Source organism: Neodiprion virginianus, chromosome 6 (assembly GCF_021901495.1).
Source record: "Neodiprion virginianus isolate iyNeoVirg1 chromosome 6, iyNeoVirg1.1, whole genome shotgun sequence".
Classification (NCBI taxonomy): domain Eukaryota; kingdom Metazoa; phylum Arthropoda; class Insecta; order Hymenoptera; family Diprionidae; genus Neodiprion; species Neodiprion virginianus.
In genome coordinates, this window is record NC_060882.1 from 3401049 (window position 1) to 3417995 (window position 16947).

General features: G+C 40.7%; 2 protein-coding genes across 2 annotated transcripts; both read left to right on the forward strand.

Annotated features, from left to right (window-relative positions):
- Window positions 1–1058: 1058 nt before the first annotated feature.
- On the forward strand, window positions 1059–16018 carry LOC124307248 (uncharacterized). The gene is made up of 14 exons (XM_046768765.1): window positions 1059–1843; window positions 2554–2752; window positions 10262–10376; window positions 10509–10755; window positions 11279–11437; window positions 11543–11627; window positions 11826–11968; window positions 12098–12262; window positions 14265–14411; window positions 14539–14737; window positions 14827–15191; window positions 15276–15434; window positions 15516–15743; window positions 15810–16018. The coding sequence occupies exons 1-14, from the start codon at window positions 1661–1663 to the stop codon at window positions 15966–15968; spliced, it is 2553 nt and encodes an 850-aa protein (XP_046624721.1). The 5' UTR covers window positions 1059–1660; the 3' UTR covers window positions 15969–16018.
- On the forward strand, window positions 4646–6938 carry LOC124308048 (gastric triacylglycerol lipase-like). The gene is made up of 6 exons (XM_046770366.1): window positions 4646–4866; window positions 4943–5233; window positions 5354–5512; window positions 5601–5685; window positions 5760–5902; window positions 6000–6938. The coding sequence occupies exons 1-6, from the start codon at window positions 4720–4722 to the stop codon at window positions 6150–6152; spliced, it is 978 nt and encodes a 325-aa protein (XP_046626322.1). The 5' UTR covers window positions 4646–4719; the 3' UTR covers window positions 6153–6938.
- Window positions 16019–16947: the final 929 nt, after the last annotated feature.

Below are 16947 nucleotides of genomic sequence, written 5' to 3' on the forward strand. Positions count from 1 at the left end.
GAATTTCATGCTCTAGCTTTACTTTATTCGCCCAGTTGTGTAGTCGGCGCATAAGTTATGGGGATATAGCCCAATGAACGTCTCGTCGCGTTGCACCAAACCGAAAGTTATTGCAAACGCCACTGAGTTTTCGACTCACAGTTCGTAAATAAGTCCTCGTTAAAATAACAGGAAGAAACCAGAAGCAAATGTGTATTATTTATTCTTGTAATAACCATCCGAAAACGGAAGTTTTATTATCTTTCCTTGTGTACAACTATGCGATAGTGGAAGTTGCATTATCTTGCACACTCGGCTCTCCCAGGTACACTTAAAATTGTGCCAACTCCTAAACACCCAATACCATTACTCCAACAATTATATGTATATCCATTCAGTTCTTGAATAAACAAACATGGTTTTTTTGTAATGTATAATTGTATGACTTTTCTCGCCGATTCGTTGGCCACGTTCGTTTACCTAGATCAAGTTATCTGGATAGCCCATGGCTTATTCCCAGCGTCCTGAGAACGATTCTGTTGCACTCCGCATTTGCATTTCCGCTTCGTTTTTGAAGTATAATTACTCCAAGTAATTAGCGCCCAACAATGGATTAAAATCATGAATTTCAAAGTGTACGTGGCCGGAGTGTCACAATTCATATCCACTGTTTCGGCGATATATCTACTCGGTGATCGCATGTATAAAATGGTCGTAAATAATTCGTCAGAGCAGTTACATGGAAAAATTCTTCCATTCAGCCGTTTCCTTTACCCCGTAGAGATTAATGTGTAAATCAGAAGCGTGTATAACGAATTCGTACACATCGTCAGATTCAAAGATCTTTCCTGTATGGAATGACAATGAGATCTGCAAACTCGTAGGAAAAAAGATTTGCTCGTTTTGCGAGGAAAAGTGGCATGTTAGGAGATCGCGGCAGTCAAGGTAGACGGTACCGTGCCGGCAGTACTTCTCCAAACAAAAGTCATTTTACATGCAAGATGTGAACTTCGGTATAGGAGAATCCCACCAGGAAGTCCGATAAAGAGCCAAGACGTGCAGGGGGAGATCTTAGAGCACCTGATCGACGTATAACTGCAGAGATCAGATCTCAGGAGGCACAGTAGCCATTGACACGGCACCTTGGTGAAATCGACACCCCTAGGCGCGTGCAGTTGGTTTGCTTTGAAGAGTGCTTTCTACATACCGTATATTTTCCAGAATAATATCTTTCTGTTTTCGAATCGACACTTGATCTTGGGGCTTTATGATTCGCTTGATGAGAAATGCCAACCGATACAACCGCCAGCTCACTACGTTGTAAAATATTTCTTTCCGATCAACAAATCGGTCATTATATACTAGCGTAGTCGGAATGGACATCGGAAGGAGAATGTGATTGAAAATAATATGTGTTGGTGATTTTCAGTGACTACGGTTTCCTAATTATTATCGCCGATCGGTCAGCTGAGTGTTGGATATAAATGAACTTGATAAGACCAAGTTGTGTATTGGATCTGCTTTATTCATGTTCAGGAAGTGTTTAATTTTTGTCGTTCGAGACTGCTGCACGTAACGTTAAATTTTTCACAGCGAAAATCCGCTACCCCAACGTAACCGCAAGTGCAACTGCATCGGAAAGTATAACATCGATCGCGTTTGTATCGAAGAAACCAAAGCGATGAGGAGGTGCGAAGCAGGTGCGATAATCGCCTTCGTTATCTTGATGCAAGGCCCCGTCGAGGGAATGTCCTTCAACATCCTGAGGGCCATCTTATCACCGCCGGTCCCACGAATTACTCGCGTCAGAAACGCGTCTCCTCGAGAGCTCAGGCTGAAGAATTCCTTAGCGGTCTCTGACTTTGTAAGTAGCGAGAACTAGCGACAAAGTACGATTAAGTTCTTGGCTAACTCTTTGGTTCCTTTCCCCTTCGTTCATGTCGGTGGGTTTTTGATTCGAAAGATGCAACGCTCGGCGGATGGGCTGCAGTTCTTTGGCCGTAATGTCTAATGACAGAGAAACACCGCCACGTTGAGCGTTTGCATTTATTATTAACAACGTGTGCAAACTAATCAGGCGTAAGACAAACTCGTGTCTCTTGCAAGCCAGACAGCCACCGCTGTCAAGGTTGCCAAGGTTGAACGCCACGCGGCAGGAATTCCCGACGATCGTTTACATGCTTTGAGAACAGACTTTGCAGTTTTCTTTTGTTTCGTCGATTTAATTATTTTTCCTTCTGGGGAATCTCCTTTGTTCTGGTTCTTAGGTGGACCGCGTGGATTCGTTCTTCAACAATTCGTTTCAATGTGTCATCCACCCATATTTTCGCGGAATTAATTTGCAATGCGGATAAAAGTCTTGAGAGAAAACGCGTACAAGTTATAAAGAAACTTTCGTTGTCCGTATGAGGAAAATCTGTACGAGCTGCAAAAGCATGTAGCTTTTCCGGCGGCTACATTCCAATCGGTTGCGATCTCAGACGGTAGGATGCAACAGATTCGGGATTTATCGAGAAGTAAAGAATAAAGCTAATTCCATCAAAACCACACCGTACATACAATTGTAATTTTCAGCTGGGATTGGTTAAGCAGTATCATTATCCAGCCGAGGAGCACAACGTGACGACCATGGATGGCTACAATCTAAGATTCCACAGAATTCCTGGTAGCGCACGTTCATCTTTAGTCAAAAAGAAGCCCGTAGTTTTCGTCCAGCATGGCCTCTTCGCGTCGTCTGACAGTTGGGTTTTAATGGGCCCTGGAAGGGATTTAGGTGAGGTTCAATAATCATTTTTGCTGGGTCAAGGTTGACGAGCGGATGGTGAGCGTGGACAAACCTCATTTGAAGTAGAAAATAGGGAGTCGAGTGTGAACCGGTTTACTTTTTTTGCCGTCTACAACTCATACGTGATTGGTCCTTGATAGATGATGAAAAATTATGAATAATAGTAATAGGAATGAAGATGAGAATGATAAAAGTCGTCCAACACCACCCTGGTGAATATCTTAACCAAATGCAGGTCAATTATGAGCGATTCAAGATCATATATCACGATGTTTGTCTGTAGTTGGAATTTCTTAAATCGACTCACAATCCTCTCGATGCAACCTTTCAATTTCATAATTTATTGTGATGTAAGGAATCGTTGAATTCGTTAATTCATTGTCACCAGATTGATCATTAAAAAAATATGCCAGAAATATTTTTCGCATTGAAGTATCCTGTTACTTTAAGTATAAACAGCAATTGAATTAGTTTCTCACAAAAATTGGTTTTAATTACGTTATAAATATTTACGTGTAAGAAGCGAGATATCAAGTGGATTATTATTGAAAATTACAATGTCATGCTATAATCAAATTGTGCACAGCGACGATGTCTTTCATCAGAAAAGCACTGAAGCCAGCTGACTTCTTCGATGAAAATGGCATCCATTATCGCGTAACGCATATAATATGTTAGTTACCCGAGATTCATTTCGTTTCACGAATAATTGCTTACGAACACAACATTTTCTAACGTCAGACGGCAATTTGTTTGCATCACTTACATAAGATCACTCAGTACTATACAGTCAAAACTTCTGAGGTCAGCGTGCTATAATGAGCTGTTATTATTATATACTTAAGGCCTTAAAATTCGTGCGAAGTAATTGTCTCATGACGAATCCGGAACTTTTTCCCCGCGTCAAATAATCACCCCGAATAATGAAGCTCGCAAGATCCATTTTTGCAACATGTAGTTACAAACGATCTTTGAGAAAAATTGAAGTCACTCGAAGCTTACGTGAGGCGCGCTTTGAGATTTGTTCTAGTGCAAGATGAAGATTAAACAGTTTTTCGACGTTGTTATTAAGTTGCAATGTCAAACCCGTTTTCACGCTTCAAGACCACCGAAGCCAAGAAAAGAGAAATAAATAAGAACCTACCACGGACACGTAGGTCAAGAATTTCTTCTTTCAATACTTTCGGACGCTGCAGTGCAAGGCTGCTTTGTTCCCGGAGAGCCGAAATCTGACTTTTATTGTTAGTCAAGCTGCGCCTACTGATCATTGAAAGAAAAAATTAAAATAAAATGAACGATTGAACGTGCAGACGTAACTGACAGAAAAAAGAAGTATTTGTATGTATTCAATTTGTTGCAGTATTTTTACTCGCAGACGCTGGCTACGACGTGTGGGTCGGCAACTTTCGAGGCAATTCATACTCAAGATCTCACGTCGTTCTGAGTCCCGAAGATCCGAAATTTTGGCAATTCAGGTACCTCCTACCATTGCTCTCTGTAAATCTTTCACCACCTGCCGCACATTATGTAACCATTTTTCTTCATGCAGCTTCCAGCCGAATCTTACGAGCTACCAATTACCCCTTGAAAATTTTTACTAACAATTCTTCCACCAACCGTCAGTCGTAATCACATTTACAAATAATGTATCATGCACGATACATGGATCGAAGCTGGATTCCATACCGCCGTTATTACAATTGACAATGGTCTCAACCGCCAAGTTCCAATGCTCGAGATCCAAAGATCGGCTGGCAATAAGACTCTGGAGCGCTGACGACCGACTTACAAGTGACTGCAGGCCATCCGAAGATAGCTCTATTCGCTGTACCACTGTTGTTGTTATTATTGTTGTTACTATTATCGATAGACTTCGGTGTGTTCCAATTTGTTTTCAACCGTTCTTCAGGAATAAGACGAGGCGATCTCTTGTACGCGGCAGAAAAATAATCCGAATGGACGATCCGATCAATATCAGTCAGTCAAATCTCGCCACTACATCTCTGCTAAGTTGTTCACCTTGCAATCGCGATCGTAGCTGGTCAACATTGATCCCGCGAACACGCGATCAACTCCGTGATTTTCTCGGACACGTTGGAACGGTGCATTTCATCGCCTCTACATTTCTCGCATGCCCTCGTTACCGATTCCGAGTCAACTTTGTCATCCTTGTCCTAGATTCGTCGGATAATTTTCAACGCTGCTCTTTCTACTCCCTGCAGTTTCCACGAAATGGCGTACTACGATCTTCCCGCCATGATAGACTACGCTCTCGATCATACCGGCCAAAAGAGTCTGATCTACATCGGACACTCCATGGGCACGACCACCAGCTATATTCTGCTCTCGAAAAGACCGGAGTACAACAATCGATTGCGATTGGTTGTCAGTTTCGCGCCAGTTGCTTACTGGAAGCACGCACGTACGGGAATCCGAAAATTGATTTTTGATAGCGGTGATTTTATCGAGGTAAATCGATCTATATATAGAATAATAAAAATCGTACAATGCTATAAGTGGTATAAGTATATCGATGTAGGACCATTGACCCTGATTCAACTATCGATGGGACGTGTAAACGTGTTTCAGCAAACATTCCGTGCTCAGGGAATTTTCGAACTGTATCCACAAAGCACGCTCCTCGCACAACTGATAAACTCACTGTGCAACGAAAAAGCTGCTACCCACAAAGTTTGCGTTTACACAATCTTTACTTTCACTGGATTCGACCCCGAGCAGTTCAACACTGTGAGTTATTAAATCCATGGCGATATTTTTTCTGCAGCATGCAATCAATCAATAAGTTATACAAAACTCTGATCTATAATATTCTCAGACTCTCATTCCGTATCTGGCGAGCTACTTACCTGCCGGGGTGTCGCTCAAGACGCTGACGCACTACTATCAACACTTATCTAGTGGTAGGAATTATTGAACAATATTTTTCAAGCATCGTGCTTTTTCAATTTACGGTTCGATTCCCACCGGTTGGCAGGTCAATTTAGGCAGTACGATTACGGCTACGTCGAGAATTTCGGACGTTACCAGCAGGCCGAACCACCGGCTTACGACGTCTCCAAGATAACAGCACCAGTTGCTCTCTTTTACGGCAGGAACGACCCCCTTTCCTACGAAGTGGTAAGAAAAAATTTGGCTACCCTCGCGGTCGATGGATCGATTTATAACTCAATCAAATATCGATTTTCTGTCTACCTTCACTCTCATATGCCTGCAGGACGTTATGGAACTGAAGAAAAGGCTGCGGAACGTTGTAGCTTCTGTCGCAATATCTTACCCAGCGTTCAATCACCTTGACTTCGTATGGGCTACCGACGCTAAACGTCTCCTGTACGACGATACCATAGAATTAATTCACCAGTACAAATAAAATAAGCTTTTATTTCACCCTGCGAACTCTCGCGGTTTCATCGTAAGGTGGACCATATCCGTGTATCCACAACAATTATGTCATGACTACGTACGTAATGTAATTCGCAAATATTCACAATGGTGACCAAAATCAGTTTGTAGAAACATTAACATAAATTTATTACGGTTCCAAGGTAGCGATGGCAATAGTTATCAACTTCCAGCTGTAATCAACTGACCACTTCAAGATTTTATTTCAAAAACTCAGCCCGTGACCGGAAATTGAGATATGATTGCCAATCGGTGTTTCCTCACCGCACGTCAAAATGGGCAAACAATTATTGTTGCGAGAATTTAAATTGCAATACTGCATAACAATTTATTTATTTTCAGTATAATAATATATTATTCATGTGTATACCATATCGCCATACATAAATTTGCGAATTGTATTGCAGAACCTATATGGACAAAGTCACGTAATCTTTTGTTGAAACAGTTATCATCTGTTTTATTTTTCTGCCAAGTAAGAAATTATTTTTGTCGTTCCAGTCAGTTCCGGTAAATGATCGTAACGCACTTCTTTCAAACAGGATGATTGACCAAGTCTGAGACCGAGTGTTAGCCAACATATACCAAAGCTTTACTTAGATCGATAAAATATGATGACGCGTTAATAGCGTGTGCATCCAGTATATGTATAGACGTAGATTTTAAATTTTACCTGTAAGCGTAAATTTACATGTACGGATCTTGCCACTGACATACCTAGTATACTAACTGAAAAATATTGAACGAAGTAAAATTTTGCTTTATTTATTTAATGAACCCATGAATGATGAGCTTAAATATTCCAAATACTTTGTAGCGATCGTTGCCTCACCAAATTCATGCACCTAGACTTCATTAATACGGAAGAATTCGAATGATGACCCGGGGCCGAAGACATTCAACTCGATCGTCCGAACGTTGCCGTGATCGACGCAGAGCTGAAAACAACTGTGTAATGTCAGATTCGACGCGGAATAGAAAGGAGAAATTGTGAGAGATTCGAGATAAGAACCAACGCGACCATCTCTTACGCCAGAACAATTATAGGGAGATTACGAAGGCAATTACTCGCGTGACCCGGTTTTGTAATATCGAAATAAAAATTTCAACGAATCGTTTTGACGTACGTGTTCCCCGTTCTGTAACGAGAAGCGTCATTTCGCTGGGGGACGGAGCTCCGGACGATGGGGCTCGACGTCGGTAATCAGTCGACGGAAAAACGACACGAGACGTTGTGGCGGCTGCGATAATTTCCGACCGTTTGTTTCTTATTCCAAACCTTTGCCGTATACCGAGTTGAGCAATAACTGAAACCGGGTCTCTTTGTCACCGGCGGAAGACGTTCTGTCAAATTTTAACGAAAGCCTCCCACGCACGCTCGTCGAGAACCGGCAGTCGCTCGGTTTATGATCAGTCAGTGTGACGCGCATTGTACAAGTATGATTACCTCCGTGTAAGGGCCAAAGTGCAAGGAACGCCCGAAGAAAATGTCAGAAATCTGTAACCGGAGTGGGGGACGTGCATAATACAATGTGATCTGGATTTTTTGGGACGGACGTATATATATACCAGTTCTCCGTTTGACCGATGAGCAACTTCGTTTCCTGGTGTGCTAGTGAAATGTCCGATACTCACTTTTTAATTCCTAATCCAACCGTTTGATACACGATAGAACGTACCGAGGAACGATTAGTGCCGGTTAGTTGTTCTTGTTAAAATAAAATTCTTTCACTCTTAGAACATATATATATATATATATATATATATTTATATATATATTTATTTATCATGAGGAACTGGAGCATATTAGGATGCCTTTTCGTAATGATTAATACACTTGACAATGTCGACACAGTGTCTTCGAACACGTTTCGACAAAACTCCAATCCGACCCGACCGCACAAACGGGTAGAAACTTTGGTAAGTATATTTTTTACAACTGGTTCTCGTTAATCAATACATTTTGCAGTAGATCGATTCCAAGTCTCGAGTAAATTAAACATTTCTAGAATAGTTGCAGCCTGATTGGTACACGGAAAAAAAAATTCTGTTCGGCGAGCTGTATTCTACAGCTCCAGTAACTATACGCACTCTACGGTCTATCTTGTAGTTACAGCAACTATATATTAGTCAGCTCTGATAGCTGCAAGTTGTTCAGCTCTCACAGCTGAATGGTTTTGCTCTAAGAGCTGTAAGTTGCGCTGTGCTCTGGTGCGTTGACATATTTCATAACCTTCAAATTTCATGAGTATGATTTAAATACAGTTGATAGATAATTGTTTAAATAGTCCATTCAAATATGTAAATGACACTGAATAAATAATGATAATAATGATGAAAAATAATACTAATAGCAATATAATTGTACTATTTAATAATAAGCGCTGTGAGCGGAGCCGAAAAATTCTGGTCTAGCTCTTCGAACGAAGCTGTTTAGCTGAGAGAGCTGAACAACGTACAGCTATGACAGCTGACTAACAGTCAGTTATACGAACCATGCAGTGCTCTTCCAATAACAGAACGTTTAGTTCGACGAACTGTTTACAAGTAACTATCTAATATTTAGTTCCACGAGCTGAATTTTTTTTTCCGTGTAGCAAGAAAGTACGGTGAAGTTTTTTATCTGTATTATTAGTGTTATTGTTCATTAAAAATTGTCAGGAAATACTAATTTACTATAAAAATTGCTACTTCAAAATGTGGCGACCGATTTTTTTTTATTTACAAATATAGGTAATTGCATAGTTTTTCTTCCGCATAAAGATACAGACGATTTCTGTAGCATGTTTCGCCGTTTTTCTTAAATTTGGAATACAATTGGGGAAAGTGTACAAAGTTTGAAGGTGAAAATCTTGAACAACAAAAAGAAAAAAAAAAAGAAGAAAATTGAAAAAATCTAACATCCTCGCGTTTCATTCCATGACGTATGTTTAAACACTGAACACGATTATTTCAATATTCCTTTCTAAACACATTTCTGTCAGCTATATTTAAGACTCAATCGCAGCACGACCAATTAATAATTGCAATTCAGCGTTAGCACATCGTACGAAGGTGCTCAATTGTCTGTACAATGTATTTTCTTTATTGACGAAATTCATTTCCACGCCATTGACAGTGCTATACCGATTATGGAAATGTTTGATACTCTGATGCATCGATGTATTTTACGAATTTAATGCTATAGTGAATTTATGCCTGTAATTTAAAGGAAAGTCTAGAAAATATGGAAGGATTATAAAGTTAACAACCGAAATTCCAAACACCTTGTGTTACAATCGTATAAAAATTTCAAAATGTTAATTAATTACCATATTGACGAATAAACTGAAATTGTCTTGGCCAGGGCTTAACCCAACGTCACGATCCTCAAAACTACCATTTATAAGGCAATCAATTAATGACTTTTTAATTATACGTTACCGTAACAGTGCATACCTAATCACGTAAAATCTTTGTCGAGTATTAATGTGATTTTGTATGGCTCGTAGCGGATCATTAGGTTCTACCGCGAGCTGAGGAACGCCGATCGTGCACAGATTTGCAATTGCGAAATCCTACGCGCGTCACGCAGACCTAACATTACTTCGATGAATTATTTTGAACGTGCTTGAGCGCGTGACCTTGGAAAAAAACATAATCAAATTTTATACCTTACACCGCACGAACGACAGAGAATTCACATTTACATTTAGTGACAATTTAGTGTACCAAATGTCCGAAAGACACCCTTGCTTTACCCGATCTCTAAATTCCAGCTACCGTGTAACTTGAATATTAAATCTACGACGTTGATCGGGTGTTCAGGTTGATATAGTGAGAAGAACTGAATACTACGTGGAGGAACGATTCGTGACTACGAGTGATGGATACGTTCTGAGCTTGCACAGAATGTTCGGCAGTCCAAGATCACCACCAGCACGAAGAAAGCCACTTGTGCTCCTCGTCCATGGTATGGTGGCTTCAACGGACGTTTGGGTAATGAGAGGACCGGGTAAAGACCTGTGTGAGTAACCCGTGCTTCGGCCTTACCGTTGTGACGAAATCGTTGTTCACGTGTAAATATTACACTTTCAGCTTATCTCTTGGTCGACGCCGGATACGACGTGTGGATGTTGAACGTAAGGGGAAACAGGTACAGCCGAAGACATCTAAGCTTATCTCCAAACCGTCCGGAGTTCTGGCATTTCAGGTAACAACGATTACTATTACGTGTGTATACGTAGATCGAATTTCGCCTCCTCGTTAGCACATCCAACGGTTCACTTTACGTGCCCCGTCAAGAGCTCTGGGAATGGCTCTGTACTGTTATACCATTTTATAGTTGGCACGAGAATGGAGTCTACGACATGACGGCAACGATTGACTACATGTTGGCGATAACGGGAGTGCCGAAAGTTACGGTGATCGGTCACTCCATGGGATGCACAATCGCTGCTGTTCTCCTCTCGGTTCTACCGGAATACAACAGAAAGGTCGATCTCGTCGTGGCTTTGGCACCGGTCATTACTTGGACGGCTCAATATCGGGGACCGCTTACTTTGGGTCTGAGATTTGCCAAGAGGGCGTTTGTAAGTCGGAAATCACTGCCGATTAATCATTGCTCGATCCCATCGCGATACTCGTCATTTTCATTTGATAATCCCTTCCGCTTCCGGAATCGCGGGATTAAGTGTCGTTGAATTGATGGAGATTTTCCAAACAATCAGAAAGAAAAACAACTCGGAACGTAATGGTTTGATAGTTGGACTCATTTGTACGGTCAGTGGCGTAATTATTAATTGCGGTGCATGGTATTGGCCTCTGGTTAAGTTTTCATTTGATACCGGAAGTTTAATTTCATTCTAATAGTGGAAAAATAATGTCAATTTTTCACGATGGATTTCGTTTACAAGCATATAATATTATTAAATTCAGTCTCGTACTTCGATCCGCGCGTGTGAACGTTTGCCCGATGTATATGATAATATGATCGAGATTGTGTGCTTGTCACGTACCTTTTACGTACGTTGTATTACCTGTTCGATAGCCTTGAGTCTGATGCTCCTGTAAGTGATAGTCTTCTCGTTTTCTTCATTTCCACGATATTTCCAGGATTCCATCAGGCGGCTTGGCGTCGAAGAAATTCTTCCTCTCAGAGAATCGACGTCACAACTGTTCTCAGGCGTCTGTCGATCACCGTCGATCAGAGAAATGTGCAAATGGATAATTTTTCTTTTAGCCGGAAGCGCGGACCCCGAGCAGTTAGATTCCGTGAGTATTTCCTCGCCAATAATCGTTCCTCTTTTCTCTCTTGGTTCGTTTAAACTTCGATTTTCTTTTCGTTCTTTTTGTAATAAATCTCTTCTTTGAATCCAGGCGATCGTACCATCCTTGCTCGAGCATTACCCCGCCGGAACTTCCCTGAACACGATCGAGCATTACTGGCAAAATATAGCAAATGGTAAGTGGTCTTTGATAGTGAGTGATACGGTAGTATCAGGGTATAAATTTAGCGTGATATCAACGTCGCGTGGCTCAGATGTTAGATTTAATCCAGTGACGTGCGTACTTCGATGACTATCTTATTGGTATCGGAAGATTATTCGTACACGTAGTATAATATTATCGAACAAGATCCTAATCATATCTTTATTTCTAGAAAGCTTCAGGGAATTTGATTACGGATATGGAAAGAATTACGCTCGATACGGCAGCGATATTCCACCGGAATACCCGTTGCACAAGATCACAGTGCCTGTTCTGATATACTACGGTGTTAACGATCCGTTGGCACAACCGCCGGTGAGTGTGTAACAATGAAAGTTCGTTGCGTTTAATTTACGTTAAGAAGTTACGGGGAATCGGAGGCTAGCGAGACGGCTTTTCTTATCGAACAACTGTACGAACAATGTTGATGATATTTATTTTCAGGATATCAGAGCCCTCGAAGAGCGGCTACCAAACGTCGTGGCAACGAAGGCGGTGCCTTGGCCGTTTTTCAATCATTTCGACTTTGTCCTTTCTAAGGACGCTAAAACTCTGCTGTACGACGACATGATGGTCATTGTAAAAAAGTACAAATCGTTAGGAAATCGATGACATCGATACAAGAGTTTTATACGAATAAGTTTGTAAAAATTCAATTGAATATAGTTTTTTCAATTAAATTTCGTAACGTAACTGTTTTTATTCCCGCACGGTATGGCATTAGACGACCTGATGCAACTAGGCATAAGTAATCCCGATCTTTTCAGTGACTGTCGTCCGACATTCTGAACCGCATGACGTGAGTGATTCACCCGCAACAGAAATGCTTTCGTTGACCTTGTGTATGCTATAACACTGACATTAAAATTACATCGGTTCAGTTGGAAAGTTACGTTATCGTAAACATAGCTAACCTTCGATTGCGTTGCATTAAGCGACTTGCTTCAGTTACTCGAGGTTGAATTCCAGCGAACGTACTTTCGATTCGCGAACATGAATGGGTACCATCCGATAAAGTTCAGACGAAATACAGGCACACTCTTAAGTGGCGTACGGAACATAAGCTCCAGTAAAAGTCGAAGTTCAGGTACGACGAATATCACTTAAAAAAATAATGCACGTAGTTATGCCATTACCGGTATGAATATGCAATTTTCTTTTACCTGTAGTATACAGAAAAAAGCAACCTGACTAGAAATATAAAAATGAAAAAACTACCAGTTTATATGCTTAGGTATACAGGCCCGATGTAAAGACGAACGCGTTGCATGATACGACATCGTCAAGTCACGTACCTATACTTTGTACATTATACCCGTAATAAGAAGTTTTGCGTTTGTAAATTCTCATTCCAGAGTGGACGATCGTGACATCGTTATATTCCTCATAGAGTTAGATATAACGATGTTGTCGACCTCGTCGTCACACGATGTTTTTCATCCTTTTTCTATAACTGTGAAGGCCAAAAAACGTGGGATGCTACCCGTTAATCAGTCAATCACGAGACGAACTTGGCTATTGCGTTATCTGTCGTATTGGGATCAACGAAAATTGCGTTTTTTGTATATTTGTAAGCGGAATTTTTTAAACTTCACTTTCCAGGCTCACTTGCTTAAAGTTATCATCTACGCACGTGAATTGTGCAATCATCATCGTTTAGCACCACGACAATAACCTTCTGTAGCAATTTCCGCTTTCACCGGCTATTCATCGTCCGTAAATTATTGTTACGAACGCTTCGTTGAACCCATTAATACATATTACAGCTTTGGGATTACGTATACGTGGAATATGATCGTTTCCTCGGTTATAGAAACGTTTCAGGGTATTCGACAGCAGCAAAACTGGAAAGATGTTATATACATTTGTACAATTTTGATGAACAGTCGTGATATCCTTCGGCGACTTCAGCAGCTAGAGTTTTGATCGGAATTCTTTCGCTATGATCGAGGAAGTGAGAAAGAAACGTTGCATTAAGTTGATATCACTGAATTCGTTTATTCTCGAATCCTCCATTTCGAAAATCCTTTACTCAAATAATTGAATATCTCACCCCCGCACGATCTTGTTCGTCATACCTGCCAACAATTCATTATCACTTAATGTGACATACGAAATGAAAAACTTGTGTACCAGCGATACACTTTCTTTATTTATCTCAGGTCTTTGACAGCAACTCAATCTGGAATTCGATAACGTCAATTAATCAATGCAAGATTTAGTTTGCGAAAAACAAAAGGATTATCTCAAGATTCACGTATTCGCACGGTCGTGTGGCACATCCATTTATAGTCAAACCTGATTGAATAGAAACGGATGTATTGGTACGTAAACGTCATTTATACCTGACAGAAATTGAAGAAAAATAGAATGATGGTTAATTCTTTTAACGAAGGCTTTTGAGAGAAGATAAATCTTTGTACGCGGTTGTCACGAATGCTGGTATTATTGATCAGGGCTTACGTTAGGATGAAAAATAAAAGTAAATCAATTAATGGATTGATACTCAAAGGCTTACGATAACAGATTCGTATTACGAAGTTATTATCAGGACAGTTGATCTGGTAGAATGCGTATATTAAGCGAATCGCGTGGGCAAAATGAAGTTTGAACGTTGGGATCGACGATGAAGCTGTTCCTCGTTCTTCTGGCAGCCTTAATCGGCTCTGCCATTGCAGATGACGGTGAGGTAGTATGGACCGAGGAAATGGTCCAGGACCTTTTCACTCGCTCATCCGACAACGTGGTTGCAACAATCGTACGTATAATATACACTTAGAATTATAGAAGATTTACTTTGACGGGAATTCGAGGGATGCAAAAAATTGCCCCGAAACCCTATAAGATTCAGATCATTTATACCCTTTCTGATTTTCATCCAAAAGCCTGAACTGATTACCAGCAATGGTTACCTCGCCGAGACTCATCATGTGGTCACCGAGGATGGATACATACTTGAAATGCATCGTGTCAACGCACCTTCCAGAATACCTATAACCCGAAGGAAGCCAGTCGCTTTCCTCATGCACGGTCTTTTATCTAGTTCCGCTGACTGGCTTATCATGGGACATGGAAAGTCTTTGGGTAAGCCATCGACTGAATCACGGTTCGACCGCACTGCAGTTTCCGAAATATATTCTCGGATGTAACAACGGTTCTTTTCTTTCCTGTAGGATACCTCTTAGCTGACGCTGGTTACGACGTGTGGCTGGGCAATGCTAGAGGAAACACACACTCCAAGAATCACACCACCATCAGGAATTTGAACGGCCGAAGATTCTGGAAGTTTGACTGGCATGAAATTGGTGTCCACGATCTTCCTGCAATGATCGACTATGTTCTGGATACTACGCACGAGAAGCAAGTGGTCTACATGGGTCACAGTCAAGGCACAACTGCGTTCTACGTAATGGCCGCTGAGAGGCCCGAGTACAACGACAAGATCAAGGTCATGTTTTCCTTGGCACCTGTCGCTTACATGTCGAACCTTTTTAGTCCGATGTTGAGGATTGCGGCCACCTTCACAAATACCCTGGAGGTTCGTAGTCAACCTTTCTCACCCCTGATTCAATTTCTTGTCACTACGTAACGGACTTGATTATTTCTATGCTCGTTTACGCAGACATTCTTCAATATCTTCGGCATGTACGAGTTCATGCCAAGCTCCGATCTGCTCAGTGCGGCTGGTTCCACTTTCTGCAACGACGATGCTTTGACTCAATTCCTCTGCACTAACGTTCTCTTCGTTATGTGCGGCTTCAACCGAGCCCAGCTTAACACCGTGAGTTGATTGAAATACATGGGATTAATGATCAATTGTATACCTGACTTGTTCAATAATTTCAAACTGCTTATTCGATAGACTTTGCTGCCGACCATCTTCCAATATTCTCCAGCTGGCGCGTCATCTCGTCAACTGGTTCACTACGGTCAAGAAATTCAATCCGGCTACTTCCGCTGGTGGGATCACGGCATAACTAGCAATTTGATCAACTACGGATCATTCAGACCACCAAACTACGATCTGAGCAAAATTACTGCGCCTGTTCACCTGATCTACAGTGACAACGACTGGATGGCTGCTGTAAAGGTAAGCCAACCTGTGTAATCCGCTGGACGTTTCTTCAATCTTCAATTTTTATTGCATTTTTTACAGGACGTTGAGCAGTTGCACGCCGAGCTTGGAAACTCCGTCGAACTTTACCGAGTCCTCGATGGAAAATGGAATCACCTCGACTTCGTATGGGGCATCAATGCCAAAGAACTCGTCTACGACCCTATCCTAACCAGATTGGCAGCAGACTACGCAGAATAAACGATTTATCATGTTTAAATAAACACAAGGTTTACTATACACAGCATAAATGAATTGAAGTTACTTCTTTGTCTAGACTTATCATTCGCGTGTAGCATAGCCGTTACGTGTTTAAAAAAAGTGCCATTTCAGTATTGAAATAGTACTGTGAAACTTATTACCATTGCGCTGTAACGATTCAAATAAGTCCTCATTATATCAAAATCGGTATTCAGTTCTAATTGACTCTCAGTGTCCATCACGTCGCGTCCACCTTTGCAGAATTTCACTTGTCCTTTCAGAGACTGGACTCTCTATCTACAAAACTCTCTTCAGAGCACAACATGCCGAATTTTCGTCTCTTATACGTGGCTACAACAGAGCTCAACTGAATGTAGTGAGTTGTTCGGCGATTACCTGCAATCAATGATAGATAGATAGATAGATGCGTTTATTCGTCCTGGGACAAGTCCCCTTAGGCGGCGTACAAAAAGCTCATGCAAACAAATGATATCTTTAGGCATAATATACAATAAAACTAACAACAAAATAACATAAATTAAAATTAAGGTTGAAAAATAATGAGAAAATAATAAAAAAAAGTTATGAGAGAAGGAGATAAAAATAAGTAAAAGTAAATAGACCGAAAGAGAGTACAAAATAAAGACAGAATGGTAAATAAGATAAAGAAATAATGAGTTGAAAAAATCAACAAATAAATGAACAAATCATAAATAATTAAATAAGTTAAGAGGTTAACGCGTGAGCAAAAATATAAGAGAATAGATAAAAGTAACATAACATTAATCAGAACAGGAGAATTGATAAATCAATTATTCAGGTGTAAAAATAAAAATATAAGAACGACAATCGCGAACGGCAGAACAGAGAAAATAACATAAAGTAAGACCATACCGCAAGTGTTTGAGCATTCCACTCAAAAAAACATTTAAAAAAATGAATTAAAACATGAAGATGAGTAACCAAGTACACGAGTGAC